At 51.3% G+C, this 17,115-nt stretch overlaps 1 protein-coding gene across 3 annotated transcripts in view; it reads right to left on the bottom strand.

Moving 5' to 3' along the window:
• Positions 1–15,000, bottom strand: part of ADGRB2 (adhesion G protein-coupled receptor B2) — a 92,381-nt gene extending 77,381 nt beyond the window's left edge. For all 3 annotated transcript variants that reach the window (XM_065697770.1, XM_065697768.1, XM_065697769.1), the window contains exon 1: positions 14,945–15,000. In XM_065697770.1, the coding sequence (XP_065553842.1) occupies positions 14,945–14,980 (36 nt within the window). In that variant the 5' untranslated portion in view covers positions 14,981–15,000. The remainder of the gene's footprint in view (positions 1–14,944) is intronic.
• Between the last annotated feature and the right edge of the window lie 2,115 nt (positions 15,001–17,115).

Below are 17,115 nucleotides of genomic sequence, written 5' to 3'. Positions count from 1 at the left end.
CCCTCTAAGCAAACCACACAAGGAAAAAAACCTTCACATGTGCGAAAACCTCTATGCTAGCCACCTGAGCTTAACCCCACATCTCCTGTGCCTCAGGAGCACATGTCAGCTTCCGTATCCCACACTGCAGCAGTGTGTACTACCATACTACCTGAGCAGCTTGATCCCAGACGGAGGGCTCAGAAGGAGGACCTTGACCTTGTTTTCATTCCCAGGGAGGGAACATGGCACAGACAGTGCAGGAGTTTTGTCTCATCCTCCAAGAAGAGGCAGCCAGAGGTTCCGGGTGACTTTAAGGTACAACTTCTCCCTGGGGCGAGCCATTTCCCTGGAGAAGCACAAGGATGAGGTTCGCTGTGTTTCAGAATAGCTTGCTTCAAAGCAGCTCTCACTCCGTAACAGTCGCATCCCAAACAAGGGTTTAACTCCCTGTGCTTTTAAGGGAAGAGGAACCGGATGCGAGGCTTTGCCTGGTAACTGCACCCAGCTCATGGAAAACATCAGCACATTCATGATTCTCACCCATGAGCCACATTAGCTTCTGTGCACCAACCCTGGCAGAGCCTGTGCCCTTAAATCATTAAGTTGCAGTGATTTGTGTTGGAAGAGACTTAAAGCTCATCCAGTTCCAACTCCTGCCAGGGGCAGGGACCCCTTCCACTGGAGCAGCTTGCTCCAAGCCTCTGTGTTCAACCTGGCCTTGAGCACTGCCAGGGATGGGGCAGCCACAGCTTCTCTGGGCATCCACAGAATCCAACTTTCTTCTTCAGAGAGCCACCGCCAATGGGCAGACACTGAAGCTTCCTCAGAATATGCCTCCCCACTCCTCTGCTCCTCCTCACCACGTTACAGAGACCAGCCCTGATGACCTGAACCCCTTCTTCCACTAATGAGAGGGATTCGGGAACCCCGAGCATCCTCTGAGCAGGAGCATGGGGCCAAGGTGCTCTTCAGATCTACTGAAGGCACATTTGAGTCTCAGCATCCAATTAAAATTTATTCTTTGCCTTCCCCAAACCTGTCTCCTGTTTGTATCAATGCAGACAAGAGAACAAAACCATTTTCTGCCTGAAATCATTCTCAAAACACGATGCAGACACGTATCTCCCCACACAGCATCACAGCCTCCTCATTAAGAGCACAGAGGCACCTTGCTCTTGCATGAGATGACTATTTAATATGTGCTCTTGCTGAACCAGGAGGGCTGAGGCCATCACCTGCCTGACCAAGGTGTATTTGCCAGTATTTTCATTCCTGCCTATGCCAGCTTGCTTAACTAGTTCATTCCTCACCCTTGCCCCAGCAGAAAGCCATGCTGTGCCTAGCAAAGGGGCTGACCCATTATTAACTCCAGTCCATCTCTTAACGGCAGCACAGCACTCCCAGGATGGCAACAACTTGGGAACAAGGTAGGAGAAGAATCATCACTCTGCTAAATTATAAGGTTGTTAAAGTCAAATTCCACACGACAGGAGAGCTCACGTTGTGTAACGGCATTTGGAAGCAGCTGCAGCCTGTGGCAAACACAAGGCAGACTTTTATCTGCTGTGGATATGCGTCCTTCAGATCTTTCCAGGTCAGCATTGCTGCACGTGGCTGTGGAAATGTGTCCTCCACGCCGGGCATATCCCAGTGATGGGAACGTGAGCCTGGACAGGTGCATCCTGGCAGCTCAAAGCACCATGTAGCCCAATTACCCCTAAAAGAACACAATGCTCTGGGTCAGGAATAAAGGCTTCATGTGACGACCCAGCAGAGGAGCTGCCATGCAAGGGGATGCTCACCACCTCCATCCGCCTGCTTCATGGGCTGGAAAATTCCTCCTGCTATCACTTAACCTGCCTGAGGAGCAGCGCTGCTTTATCTTTTCAGGATTAAGTTCTGATCTATTCCTAGTGAACCAAGGCACTGTGCTCCAGGACAGGAGCGCTGCTCATCTGACACCTGCGGAACTGCGGAGCTGCCATTCGAAATAAAGGGGCAGGGTGCAAGAGACTGGCTCAGGAGCACTGCCAGCGAATGGGCTGATCCCAGGCACTGCCACCGACCCCTGTGGGGAGTGCTTCCCCCTGCAGACAGCTCAAGTAACGGGAACACCCCCCCTCTGCACCCAAGGCCATGCAGACGCCCCCATCGATGAAGGCCTGGGTGGTGGCAGCTCCTTCTCCTCTTGCCTGGTGCTCACAGGAGCCCCCGCCAAGCCAAGGGACGTGAGGCAGGCTGAAGAGCCAGACTCCAAATCAACACTAGTACCCATTTTCCCTGCAGAAGCCAGAGGACAAGGGCAGGGTGGGCTACACTGAAACCACTCGGCTCACAGCACCTTTACTGTCGGCAATGAGAGGCAGAGCTCGCTCATGAGTGAACAAGAGGCAGTTACAGGGCCACCAGCTGCACCCTCCCCTGCTTACACCAGGCTAATCTACAACCTTGCAGGAGACAAAGAGAGGGGCTGAAGAGCAGACAGCTAAACTGCTGCGCTCTCCCAAGGGCCATCCCTACACCAAAATCCATCACAGCACAACCCTCCCACAGAAACCTTCATAATCCAACTGCCCCCTTCTTCCCTCTGGATGGTCATAAAAAGAAACTGATGATCATGATAGTTTGCCAGAAAAAAGAGGAGGGCGCTTCTCTCGGAGCTATTGCCTTGCACAGCCGCATGCCCAAATACCACTGCCTCATTCATAAACATTTCATGCTCTGAAAGTTAATATTCCATCCAGAAGGATCACAGGCTGGATCACACCAGCAGCCAGCTTCCCAGACAGTGCACAGGCCTACCGAGACAACAAAGCCTGCTCCCCCTTGGCTCTCTGAGCCAGTGCTGATGGCCTTTACCATCACGTCTCCCCTGCAAGCAACCCCCTGCTCAAAGCCCAGCCTCGGCCACTAGGGATACATGAGGCAGCCCCTAGTGCCATACGCCCTGGAGCAGAACCAAGACCACTCTGTCCCATCGCTGCTGTCCTGCAGAAACAGCTGGGGAACTTCACCCTGGTAGGCTCAGGGCAGCACGACCTGACACGGTGAGCACCAAAGGACAGCCGGGGTACCCTGTCCTGCACCCGAAGGACACTGCTGCCCTGTGCGCTGGGCCATCTGCCCTACCATGTGGGCTGCGAAGGGCTATGAATCTCTTTTACAGAGGGATGGACCAGCAGAGCCGGAACCAGACAGGGTTTTGCACCCAAATCCCCATTAAAACAAGATGCATTTTTCCAAGGTCAGTGTCCTAGAAAATTCCCCTTTTAAGGTGACTTCTCAAGCTGCTGAAATCCAACATCTGTAGGATTTTCCCTTGTAATAATCCTGCTGAGATTTACCTAATCTCCAAGTGACTCATTTGCCTCCCTGTATCCCCTCCTAATCATCACAGCACTTCGCAGCCTCTTGCTCTTAGTATGTCTCTCCACATCCACATTTGGACCATTTTGCTGCTTCCCCAGGCCTGGAAACACTCTCTCGCTCCCATTAATATCTCCAAAATACCTGGCTGGTACACAGCACCCTTGTTAAACACAGGGACATCCATCCCCTTGTTGGGCTAGCTCCAGCAGAGCTGGGATTTCCCAGGAAGCTGTGCCATGGTGGTGTGGGGAGCCCCTGACGTAGGGCATTGCCCTGTGTAGGATCAAGACCATAGAATCACAGAATGGTTTGGGCTGGAAGGATCTTAAAGCTCCTCCAGTTCCAACCCCCTGCCATGAGCAGGGACACCTTCCACTAGAGCAGGTTGCTCCAAGCCCCAGCCTGGCCTTGATGGCCACCTTCCATCTCATGCAGGAGCTAGCAGCTGGAAACTTGATCTACACAGAACCTAGGACAGGTTTGCATGAACTATCATGAGGCAAAGGGCTCATTTATCCACCCTTTGAATCCTTTCTCCGTTATTCTGTATTCCCCACTGGGAAGTGACAGCCACATCTTCCACTGCAGATCACATCTCAAGACCAGCCAATCTCTCCCAGGGTAACGCACTCAGCACCTCCCAGCCCTGCAGCTCAAGTGACTTCTGAGTTCTCCTGCTCAGGGCAACCCACTCTGCCCCAGGCACCTTCTGCTACAGCAGAAGTTGCCAGCCATGAAGCTGTGATGAAGGCAGGAGATGAATGTGAGCAGGGACCAAGCTTCAACCCACAACTCCCCCACAGCCAACCCCTCACAAAGCAACAGGCACTAACCACACTTGTTCACTCGACACAAACCAGACACGGCCAAACTCCCAGAAGAAGCTGTGGAAGCCAAGAAATTAGCAACAACCAAGCAGAAGCATATGTTTATGTGCATAACAGTGAATCATCTTCAAATAGTTAACTGCACATGGGAAAACAAAGGGAAAAATACACTCATTCTTCCTGCTTCGGACAAACATCGGGGATCAGGCAGAAACATGAACAGCGGGGTCTATCTCCTGGAGGGTCACTTCTGCAGTGACAATCAGAGACCAGCTACATGATGGGCAAACTCCTCCCATATACCACACACACTTTTAACACCACGGGTTAAGAATCAAGCACCACAGAGATCCACATTTTCCACCATCACCTCCCCACCACATCTTCCTCCTGGAGCATGGGAAAAGGCAGGTCTCAGGCCCTCTCAGGATGGGGCTGGCTCAAATGAACTCTTGTTTATATAAGGCACTGCCAGGCAGCCTCTTCCCTGTGTCCTCACTTCAACGGTGCCTTTCCAGCCTCATTCTTTCACTGGCAAAACCAGGTCACCATCTGCTCTCCCTCCTGACTCTGGCGCCTGCTTCTGCAAGAGATTAAAGAGTGACTCTGCAAAGAGCTTTCCCTATGGCAGGCTGGGGAGTTCAGAGATTCAGCCTCCAAACCAGATGACCAACAAGGACACCAGGCACAGGGATGATGCCTGTCACTAGGAAGCCCACAGGCTATGAAATAATGACCAGGAACGTCTGCCACATTCATCAACATGCCCCCAGGAGACAGGAGATCTATGATTCCCGCTTGGAATGAATTCAGCCTCCTCCACTTCCAGCTTTTATTTTCCATCCTAAAGTCCACAGTGACCTGCTCCTGGCATACTGACACAAAGCACTCGAGCAGGCAGGTGACAGGTACAGACCCAGCCCCAACAGGCTCTGTGATCACAGGCTCTGAAGGGGAAACCAGGAGGCTTTAACATGCAGAAAGGTGACAAACCAAGGGACAAAGAAAAGCTGCCTTCCCTCTCTGGAGCCTCAAGGGCCTCACTCGGTCCTGCTGCTCTCCCTGCCATACCCTGGGAAGGGTGGGCAGGTCCAGGCTGGCACCTTTCCACCTCCTGTTGCTTCCCTGACAGCCCTTCCCTGGGAAGGAAGCTGCTCCTAAACCCTTTCCCTGCTTCACAAGGCAAGCCTGTCTCTCACCCAGTGCCTATTTCATTGTGTCAGGATCCCCAGCAATGATATGTTGGGGTCTCATTCACAGGAGGGACTTGAATCTGCATCCCAGACATGCTCTGGAGTCAGACAACTGCTCTTGCTCATGAAGATAAGACTTCAAAGTGCGGGGTTTGCCCTCAAAGCACCACTGCCTGCTCTTCCAGGCGGTGGGAAAAACACCAAACAAGAAAAGCCGAAGGTCAGCAATGCACACGGGTTGCACGATGTGTGACTGATGAACCAAAGGACCCTCTTCCTCCCTGGACAAAAGGGAACAGAGATCACAGCCTCAAGGGTCTGCTTGCAGGTGTCTCATCTGCTGCTCAGCCCAGCAGGGTCCTTCAGGTGTATCCCATGGAAGACAACAGCCCATGAACCTGCTGACAGGCAGTGGAGCTTTACGAGGCACAGCGCTCTCTCCCTCTTCCCTTTAGGACAGGACATAGACAGTGACAGCCTCCACAATGGAAATTGCTGCTCCACCATCACCCAGTGCTGCAAACCCAGTGCCTCGAGCCTCAGCCAACGCTCCCCAGACCAACACCGCGTCCCCGGGCCAACCTGAACCTCTGCCGCCGGGAGCCAGCCGGGGCAGGAGCCCATCCGTGCACCATGGTGAAGCCATTTGCTGCCGCCCGCCCTCCTCTCAGCGCCGCTCGCCTCCATCCCAGCGCGTCATGCTGGTTGCCATGGCGATGGACTGCTCGGAGGAAGGTTCATTATCAGTTACTCTATTGAATAAAAACTGGGATGAAATTCTGTTTTCTCCCCGCTAATGCAAAATGTCACGGATCTGTTTCCTGACCCTGCTGTATTTATAGACTATCCAGGCCAACTTTCACAGCATCTCTTCCACGGCTGCCGAACGGATCTGATGTACACTCCACCCCGTGTCTGAATCCCCATTAACACCTTGCCCAAGCCCTGGGTAAAGCACAGACCAGCATCCTGGAACAGAGCTTGCCTGGACACTTCCCGAAGGCTCAAGAAACATGTAAACTGTTTTTAGTTCCATAGCAATCAGCTCTCTCCTTTCCTACAGACAAGGGGTCCCCAAGATGAATCCTGTGGGGTGCAAAGCATGTTGTGCCGAGCTCTTCCACGTGCTCCACAACAGTACTGCAGAGCTACGAGACATCCAGTACCGCATGAATTAGGCCCTCAGGCTGAGTACCAGAAATGCAGAGCAGCAGGTTTATGAGTCAGTCCCAGGAATGTGAGAAAACTGGGGAGGAAACAGCTAAACAAATTGCAGATTTCTTTCTTTTTAAGCTCTCTGTGTTGCAGTGCCAGGGACCCTTCCCACGCAGGCCAGTTCCCCTCCCCTTCCCCTTGCATCAAAAGCTCTGAAAAACGTGTTCCCATCACGCTCCCAGGCTGCCGCACTCGTCAGCGCGTCCTCCGAATCACAAGGATGTGACTTCAGAAAGACTCCAGTGTTTTTAACAGGTTTTTAAAAGTCAGTTGGGAAGTGGGAACAGGGAAAGAGGAGAGCTGCAGCACTGTGCAGCGACACCGGCAAGTTGGGCTCCTCTCTCCTGGGATAGGAGATTCCCAGAAACAGGTTAGCCCGAACATCCCACCTCGCTGCAACTCAGCGAGCCCTGCTTTGGCCAAGAACCCTGCCTGGAAACACAAGGAGAGCGTCATAAAATCCTCAGGTTTCATCCCTGCAGCGCTTTGCAAGCTTTGCAAAGCATTCCACTGGAGCACACAGAAGCAGCCTGGCCTGCCTCAGATGGGGCTTGGGAAACACAGCCCCCATGTTGGGAAGGGTGGTGCACGTGCTGGGGACAGAGAGGGCTTGCAGCCTGGCCATGGCAATGCCAGGGCCACTGCTGGCAGGGTGCACACAAGCCTTCCCCTTTGCCAGCAGTGAGGGGATGGGAAGCAGAGCAGGGGAGCAGCACCTTGCTGAGCCACAGCACATCACACCCTCCCTATTCCTGCCCCGGGAGCCCAGGCACGTGCAGCCCCATCTGGCATGGAGCAGGAGAACCGCTCCACTAGGACACAGCGAGACATCGCTCCTGATCCCCTTCCACCCCCTGGGATGACTCAGTCCCTGTTTCTCCCAGCACCATCAGGATAAATCCCAGGGTACTGCACCACAGGGAATCTGCTCTTCACTCCTTGGCAAGGCAAAGGCAGGTGCTTTACCAGATGGCTGAACTTTAAGGATGCATCCAGCATCAAAACCAAAGGCGTCTGAGCCCACAAGCCTCTCAAAGTGGTATACACCATTCTGGACCATAACCAAGAACGGAAGTTATTCATGGAACTTGCTGTTTTTCAGCCAGGAACCCGCCCATGCTTGGCTCTGCCACCCCTACATCTGCCTCACTCTTAGTTAGCAAAGACATTCCACTAAGGGATGTAGAAGACCTCAAGGGTCCAGACCATCATGCTCAGCCAGGTGACAAATACATCCTGTCTCCCTCTGGGATTGTGTTCAGATTGTGCGAGGCAGACAGCAGATGGGGAAGTCAGGGAACCAGCAGTAGCAGCTCCAGTGCTGGTAATCACAAAATATAGCTGTGGAATTCAGACAGGCTGGGATGGCACCAGCGTACAGGGGATGGACTGTATTTCTAATTACGCTCTAAGTGTAAGGGCAACAGAGGCAGCCAAGCTGAAGCACCTTTTGATCTTCCACATGGCTCCCATAGCTCCTAAGGGGAGGTTTACAAAGCTGGAGGCGCGGAGAAGTCACCACCCTGGAGTCATGAGGAGACGGCCTCCAAAACCTCTCCTCTAACAGCAACGACATCTGGCTCTGGGGCCACCCCGGGATGATCTCACCAATACAGGAATGAGCTGATGCCATCTGAAGAGGCAAATCATGCACTTTGCAGGCTTCTGACAGAGCAACTGAGGGTCCCACTGCCTCAACTGCTGGGAATTACTCTCACTCCCAGATGAAATTCCCAAAGAGCCCTGCCATGCATAGCCTGGCACTGGCAGAGCATCTCACCCCAGCCCATAACCAGGACCCCACAAGCAACAGGGCCATGGCCTTGGTACATCATTGAGAACAACGGGAGATGCATGACTGCGCAGCCCCAGAGCTGCAGAGCGAGGAGCCAGAGCTCCTCCTGAGAGTCACTGATGTGGATCCCCAGGGCTGCTCATACTTGAGATTATAGTGCAGATTTAGAAGGTCACTGTCCCCAGCATCACTGTCTGCCCTTGAAACATCCCTGTCAAGGGAAAAAGGATCATCTCCTTCCTGCATTCTGCCAAGGAATCTATCTAAAATTCCTTCTTTCTCTCACACCAAAAGCAAAACGTGCATTAAATCAACACCCCTGGTGTTTTATGACCCTTTTCTCACTAGAGCTGGAGACATTCCCCCACCCTTCAGCTCTCAGTGCTGTTCTCATCTGTTTTCTGCCTCAGCTACACAGCAAATGTGAGGGAGACTCGAGCTTAGAATCAGGTTTTATGAAGCGCAGAGATCTGACATAACGATGGAAACGTGGGGATGGGACAGGACTGGGAAGGCAGCACTGCAGAGCCCCACAGAGACACGTGGCCCCATCAGTCTCCAGCTGGGAAATCACTTTCTGAGGCTGGAAATATTTCTTGCACTTCTCATGGGAGGTCCTGGGAAGGAACAAATTTAATGCTGCTCCATTTCTACCCCATATTGATCACATATCGGAGTTCTGGAGCAACACAGAGCTCTCATCAATTAGGACAATGCTCCCTGCTGCATTAAGCCCTGCAGACATAAGTCAGAAGCCCTCAAGGGCTGACTCAAAGAGCAATTGCTTTCTATATTATTGCATTTTCAATATGAGATGGATCTCTAAGAGGTTACATCTATTCCCATCAAAAATGGCTCACTGGATGAATGACAGCCCCAGCAGTCAAGACAGCAAGAGCACAGCAGGGATATCGGCAAGTAATCCCAGGAAAACGGGGCAGGGCAGCAGGGAGACATTGGCTTGCTGTAAGGAGGCAAGGGAGGGAAGAGGCCCCTCTCCAGGGAGCTGCCAGACTCCAAGTTACAAAGCACAGGATAAAAACAGCCAGATAATTCCTGAAGAGGTGTCAAGAGAAGATGATGGACCGAAGGAAGCTCTTGCATCCTGTGCTGCATGACTGGCTCCCATCAAAGAGCATCTCCCAAAGAACCCACTCCCATCTCATGCCAAAATTCATACTGGGGAAAGCTGGTTCACACGGTACTCAGGAGGCCTCCATCTGCCTGGACTGACCATTTCCCATTGCTGGGATCTTGCAGGCTTATTGCAAGGAGAAAAAGGCCCGGGAAAGGGAAGGATGTAACTTGTGTAAGCAGAGACAGTGCTTTTGCAGGAGAGGGTGCAGACAGCCAGAGCCCCTGGGGAAAGGCTGAGACATTCTTGCCTCGTCTCACAGCTCTGCTGACAGCAACAATCCCCCAGCACCAGGCTAGGGGCTCTCACACCTCCTATCTGCTCCTCCTGTGGAGCAGAGGTGCACACAGGGCTCAGCTGCTGGAAAAGATGGGCAGCAATCCCCTCCATCAGTCAGGGACATCATAATCCCCTGTGGAGCTGCACCATAAGTGTTCGAGTCCTCTCTCCCACATGAATCATTCCCATTTGGCTTCAGTTTGGAAGCAGGACGCAAGCTGAGGCCATTAAGGAGATCAAGGCAAGAGCTGCAAAGGGCAGCAGAGCTCACAACCCGCAGCAGCATCCAGCCAGGATTTTGTGCCTGGCACCCAAATGCTGGTGCTTCAAGAGGAAAGGAGAAAGCTCCCTGCTCATGTGGGCTGCTCCACACGTTGCTTCCAAATGAACACATTTCCAGAGCTCCAAGAGCCGAGCTGGAAGAGGCAGGAGGCAGCAGAGTTGAAATGTGCTGGGGTGCTTGCTGACACCTTCATCTACTGAGGCAAGCACACAGATCGCAGGCACAAACAAACCTGCTCCTTGCTGTCTAGCTGAGACGCATTTCTTTCATGCTACTGCAACTGCTTCCTGTAATCAATTCACTGCTGAGGCAGTGAGACAACAGATCATGTATTTTCCCCAAAACAAGGCGCTGATTTCAATTGATCTGAAGGTGGAAACAGCCTCTCGTTGTCCCAGAGAGGCCAGGAGCCTGGGAATTGCCAGGGACACCTCAGAACCTCTCCTGCTCAGGGCCAGTTTTCTCTAGCCTGCATGTTTCTCAACCAAGAAGGAGCTGGCAGCAAGCACTGCTGCCAGAGGGAAAGCTGGCCCAGGAACCTGCTGAGTGAGCAGAGCCCTGGCTGGGTGTGAGGGAAAGCATAAGTCTGCTGCAGGATGCCCATGCCGAAGCCCAGATCCATTTGTATTCCACAGGATCCTCTCCTCTGCCTGTTTGTACAACAGCCAACGGGGTACCCCCGCAGAAGCTGAGGCTGGGATGAATGCGCAGAGCTTGCTCTGCTCTGCTCCTGCTGAGGACGGGTTTGCCACAGAGCTGGTTTGTTAGGCTGCAATGAGCAGTCTTCCCAAGGCTCATCACGAGGCAGGGGCTTCACAAGCATCCCTGACGGAGGGCACAGCACTGCTCTGCAGATTGGCAAGACCAAGGGCTCAGAGGCAGCCGGGCAGCAGCCAACAGCTGGTCATGTCATGATACGGTATTGCAGCAGATCCAGGTACCAGTTTCTTGTCAGAAAAGCTTGACGAAATTGATTTTTAAGCCCCTCCAGTTTTGAACTGATCTGGTTATTTGAACCCCGCCACAATTCTCTGCCACACAGGACTGGTAACTTCTTCAATTTCTCAGCAATCCCTCTAGAACAGAGCACAGCAGATTTCCCTAATTCACATAATCAGCACCATTTGCCTCATGAACGACAGAAGGACCACCTGAGATTAAAAGCAAAGCTGCTGCCCTTTGGGTCTTCCCCTCTCGTAAGGCTACACGACATCTCTGCTTTTAGCCTCCTGCCCCAAAAGGCGTGCAGAGTTTCAATCCTCTGCCCAGCAAATGAATGGTAGATGCAGAACCTCTCAAAGAGCAGAAATTCTATTCCCTTCCTAGGCTGCTAGACACTAGGGATAATTGATACATGACTCCATGAGAGAAAGAAATAAACCATTCTTCCTTCTGGAGGCCCCTTCTGCCTCCGAGGCTCAGAGCCGGGTAGCCTTTGACCTTGAGTCCTTGCATTAATGCCTGCACAGCCAGAACGGGGCTATCACACATGCACTCAGCTCATCCCCTGGGGTTTCACTTTCTTCTGCCCCTGAATAATGGCAGCTTTGTCCTCTGGTAAATGAAGGAGCAGCCAGTTTATCGCAGGCCCGACTTGTCCTCAAAGATAAACCCAGTGAAAAATGTCACCTGCTGATGCAATCCGCCCCATGTGCCACTTCAGCAGCTGCTCCATCCCAAACACCCATTATCACCAAACAGGTGGAATAATGGAAATGTATACAGCATATATGCATAAACATGAGAACTGGAGAGCATTTAGTCTCTCAGCCCTGCAGGCTTGGCTTAGAGAGCTGCTTTGTTTAGCAGCAACAACAGCCTGGATTCACAATGAAGCTCTGTCACTGCCCCGCTGGCACTGCAGCATCCGGGGGCAGAATTCCCTCCCCTGCAGACCACCCAGCTCAGGGCATAAAGCAGGACCCTCAGCAGCAATGGGGTCAGCAGGGAAGTGCCCTGGCAGCACAGTGGAGCTGCCCTGGATGTCACTCCAGAGGAGTTTAATGCATGTCTGCAGTAAGAGAAGCTCTGGTGCTGTATCAATTATTACTGATATACCATGATTTTATTATCACTATCAGTCATTACGCAGCTGCAGGGCTGGGAAAGGCAGAAAAGTGCAAACCAGCTGCCTAGAACTGCCTCCCATCCCAACTATCACTAGCAGACTCAGCTCTGTGAGCACCAGAATTAGTATCTAAAGCCACTTCCAAGCAAAGGCAAACAGTTTAATTCTGCTGCCCTTTGGCAACCATGCTGTGATTTCTTACCAAGGTCCCAAAATAAATTGGAAGGTTTGGATTCAGCTTCGCAGAACATGAACAGGAAAGCCATATGATAAATCACCTTTGCAGGCACGAGGGGTTCACCTGGGACAGTGTCATTACCTAGTAACCAGGAAGCAACCGCAGGTTACCAGAATCCAATCAGGTTTTGACAGCGCAGCTTTGCCCTGTGATGTGTGTGGGAGCCTCTCTCATTACTCCCGGGTGAAGCAGCTCCAGAAGCCTCACCCATGGGGTGATGTTAAAGGAGTTGTAGCAGCAGCAGCTCCCGCGGCCCTCCCGGGGTGCTTAAATTTACTGTCATCATTAAGGACAAAGACGCAGATGTCAAACGGAGCCATCCTGTAATGGATTTAAGGCAGGCTGGAGAGGAGCTCACTGAAACGCAGTGCATCCGTCTTGCTTTAAGTAATTACCCTTGTAGGCAGAACAGCGCTACCAAAAGCAAGGCTGCTGTAATTCCCTGTCACCTTCCTCCTGACCCCTTCTCCTATTTAAAATTTCTGGCTGGCTTTACAGAACGGGCAAGCACAGCTGGCTCATTAACCAAGGTACAAAGAGTAACTACAGTAGGTTGGGATGGAGTCCACACGGTAACCAAAACAAGGCTTTGTAGTTAGCACTGAATTCCTGCTGTCTCAAGTACATCTGTGGAGCCGCCCCGCGCAGCACACTGCCCTGGGGAGGCTCCTCTGTGCAGTGCTGCCACCGAGCAGTTTCCTTGACAACATTTGCTTTTAAATAGCAGCTCTTATTCCCCTTGCCCCACTCCATGGCTGTGAGACAAGGCCTGACTTTGAATCCCGACTGCAAAGACACCATGAGTAGTGGTCTTCTAATACCAAAAGGGGCCTGCAAGAAACCTGGAGAGTGGCTTTGGACAAGGGCCTGTAGGGACAGGCCAAGGGGAATGGCTTGAACCTGCCAGAGGGGAGACTGAGATGAGCTCTTAGGCAGAAGCTCTTCCCTGGGAGGGTGCTGAGGCTCTGGCACAGGGTGCCCAGAGAAGCTGTGGCTGCCCCATCCCTGGCAGTGCTCAAGGCCAGGTTGGACACAGGGGCTTGGAGCAAGCTGCTCCAGTGGAAGGGGTCCCTGCCCGTGGCAGAGGTTGGAGCTGGAGGAGCTTTAAGGTCCCTTTAACCCAAACCAGGCTGGGATTCTGGGATTCTATGAGTACAAATTAGCATTCCACAAAAGGGAACACCACAGATGCCAGTCTGCAATGTAAGGTCCCGGTCCCACACAGCTTGCAGTGGCACAGGAGCTAAAGAAAATTGAGAAGCTAGTGATTATCATGAAGTTGTGCATCCCACAGTTCTTCCTCCAGGTTTTCCCTGCTACTCTGACAACACTGTGTTACCCTTCATCTTGTTTTCATTGTCTAGGGAGAAAGAGAGAAATCTATGGCTTATACCCACCCCAGCATGAGCTGCTCCAGCCCAAGTCACACAGCTAGTGCTCTGCAGTACAACACATCCCAGCTGACTCCTCCAAAGCACCAGCCAACCCCTCTGTCCCCAGGGAGCCCATCGAATCTTTAGTTTATCTCTCCAGTGCCTGGTCTGATAGCAAGAAAACCACTGCCTCACTCACTGCCCCCCAGCAACAGAAACACAAAAGTAAGACTCATTATTAGGAGTAGTCAAAGATCTTCCAGCAAAACAGAAGCTCCCCTTCCTGCCAAATGTGGAAACAATGGGACTGAAGATCCATCAGAGCTCTCAAAGAAGCAGGAGGCTTTTTTGCCTGCACTCCAAGCACAGGCAGCAAGGCTGAGCAGCAGCGAGGGTTAGATGCCAACAAGCTGCTGCGACTAACATTTCCCCCTCAACCCCGCTCAGCTCCAGCCTGATGGGTCCCACTGTCCTTTCTCTAGGAAAATTTCTTATTTCTGTCCTAAAGCCATTTCTATTCCACGCAAGAATTCCTCTTCCCTTTTACTGTTGGAAATTGAAATTCGAAATGGCAACAAATCACCAAGTAGCACAAGCCTTGCCTGCACACAGTCACCCGCAGCGAAAGGCAGCCCAAGCACTAAGTCCAGTCAACTGAAATAACCAGCTCAGCCAGCCCACACCACCCAGCATGCCCATGATCCAGCAGCCCCCTGGATAACAAGGACAACAAACAGAAACAAAATAGTAGTCCAGGAAAGTCAGGAGCTTCACACGCACACGGCCTTGCCAAAGACAACCCAAGGGCTTGATGAGTATTATTACAGCCGAGGGCCCATGCTGTGCTCTCCATTCTCTGCACGAGCTTGCAGATGTTCCCAGCACCAGCCCGGCAGCCTCCAGCTTCGCTGAGAGCAGGGGGCCTTTCACAACCTCCCACCCTTCAACTCTGGGCATGTGCATCCCCTCAGGGTGCTTTTCAGTGAGGGAATTGACTCAGTGAAGGACTCCAGTCATTCACATTCAGCCCAGCTTCCCAGCAAAGTGGCTTCAGGAACCACAGAGGACATCTTGCATCTAGGACAAGATTCCCTCCCTCTGTTGACTTTGTGCAGCCCTAAAGGAGTCACATTATTACTCACTGCTTTTGTTTTCCCTTGCTGGACAGAGCCAAAGTGATTCCTTACTTGGTGCTTTTCCCTTCTTGAGCTCGCCTCATCCATCCACGGAATTACATCAAGGATTTTCCTGTGGCGTTGGCTCAGGGTGTCCCTCATTTGTCTCCATCTAGAGAGTTAAGCCCTGTAAGAAAGGACACAGACATAGCCCTCAAACTCCAGGTCTGCTGCAGCTGTTCCAGCAGCCTCTAAACCTCACCCAGATGTTTCATCAAGAGGCAAGCTCCTTGCCAGCCACACCAAGACCCTCCCAAAGTGCTGTTACCTGGTACCAACCACAGCCCCCAAAAGAGGGTCTGCCCAGTGCTCCAGAAAGCCCAGGAAGAGGAGCTCCTGTCCTGGGTGGTCCAACAGCTTTGTCAGCCCATAACTTTGTGACAGCACCCAGTTTTCTTTTTGGTGGTGTCCCACCAGTGAGTGATAGCAGGATCTAGACTATATATATGGCATGAAAAACAAGATTCCACTTATGTCACTTCCACTCACTAATGATGGTGATTTAGGTTCTGATGAAATGAGTGGTCAAAACAAGATAAGGTCACAAGATTCAGCTTCATACCAAAGGTTTTGGGTTTTGATAGTCTGATGTTAAATATTTTTGCAAGGTAATGATGTCTGCATAGCCCCTGGACAGCCTTAAGCATAAGCTGTTCCAGACGCACTTGTGAAAAGCATTACCTGTTGTGTCCCTTTGGGCAGATTTACATCAGACATGAGGAAGAAATTCTTCACTTCAAATGCATCCTAGTTGGAAAAATCTGATACATGTTAGGAACACGACACTGACTCCCAAGTCATATTTCTTTGACGGCAGCAAATTGAGCTGATTGGGCTGTTATCTGTGAAGCCCAGTAAACAGCACCTTGCTGTTATTTAAATGACTTGCACAGATGGAGGCATTGACATTCCAATGCCAAGCAAGGGTAGTTCCCTGGGATCCAAGGCTCCAGGAACTTGCTTGCCACCCCAGGCCTGTGGCTCAATAGTAGGTTCTGCAACAGACCCCTGAAAGTTCTTGGGAAAGTTCAGAGCTGGTGTGTGGGTTGGGGGCTGTTTTGGCTCTTTGAAGGTAAGTTTACATGTTTGAAAGTAAGGGAATTGTTTCTGCTTCCAGGGCTGTACCATCTCTCCAAGGCAGAGCGGCCTTTCAAACCAGCAAACCCAAGCCTAGAACCCAGTGGCCACCAGTAACACAAGGGGCATGAACAAAATTACCAAGGGCCTTTACAAAGCAGATTAAAGAGCATTTAACATTAATTAGCTGCAATAAATTCATCAGGAGCCAGAGGGAAGACATTTTACTGCAAGAACTTTATTGCACTATGCTCAAGTGCTGAACCAAGTCTTGTGCTACTGGACATCGGTCACAGTTACACCCCCCTTTGTGTCTACACTCCATGACAGTCTGCACTTTCCACTATTTTTCCTCAACTAAGGCTGCAGAATCATAGTATAGGATACTTAGTAGGGTAAAAATCAAGGGTAAAACTAGGGGGAAGAATGCAGTTATACATATAGCATGTAAAAATTGATTTTATTGTTCTTCGGAAAGGCTTGGGGTTTGGTTTTTAATCCATCTCAACACCTTCCCCTCCAACCTGACTTCCACCATCTGCCAACACAGCTTTAACTACCAGTATTTCATTTGACTAGAAACATCCATTTTACTTTGCAGAAACAGAACATTAGGTTTCTAGTTTGCAAGCGGAGGGTAAAGCCCCTTTCAGCATCATCTACCTTTCATATGGACTCAAACACAACCAGATAAGTTATTTCCTTAATGAAGGCATCGACATCACAAACACTTCTGTGCCTTCTTTATCTATTAATCAGAAACGTTACACATCTTAAAGGGAGGAAGGAACTCAGTACACCACCACAGCTTGAGTCAGGCTCAGAGCAAGCTCTGTGGAGCTTGGTGTTTTCTAGCCATGGACCTTAAATAGGTCTGTCAGCAGCTCTGGGAGGGGAGGGGCTTCACAATTGCCATTATTTTTAGCTTAAATTTATAAATCCAGGAATAGAATTCTAAAAGGCCATTACCTGTGTTCTGAAAACATGTGCTCAGTTAACCTGCAGACTAAAAGCAGAAATCTGGAATAGGAAGAAATCCTGTGAAGCAGCTCACATCACCCGAGGCTGAAGCATAGGTAGAGACAGATATCAATCTACTACCACAG

This window comes from Lathamus discolor, chromosome 18 (genome assembly GCF_037157495.1).
Source record: "Lathamus discolor isolate bLatDis1 chromosome 18, bLatDis1.hap1, whole genome shotgun sequence".
NCBI lineage: Eukaryota > Metazoa > Chordata > Aves > Psittaciformes > Psittacidae > Lathamus > Lathamus discolor.
Note: the sequence above shows the minus strand (reverse complement) of the source record. Positions and strands in the feature narration are given on the sequence as shown.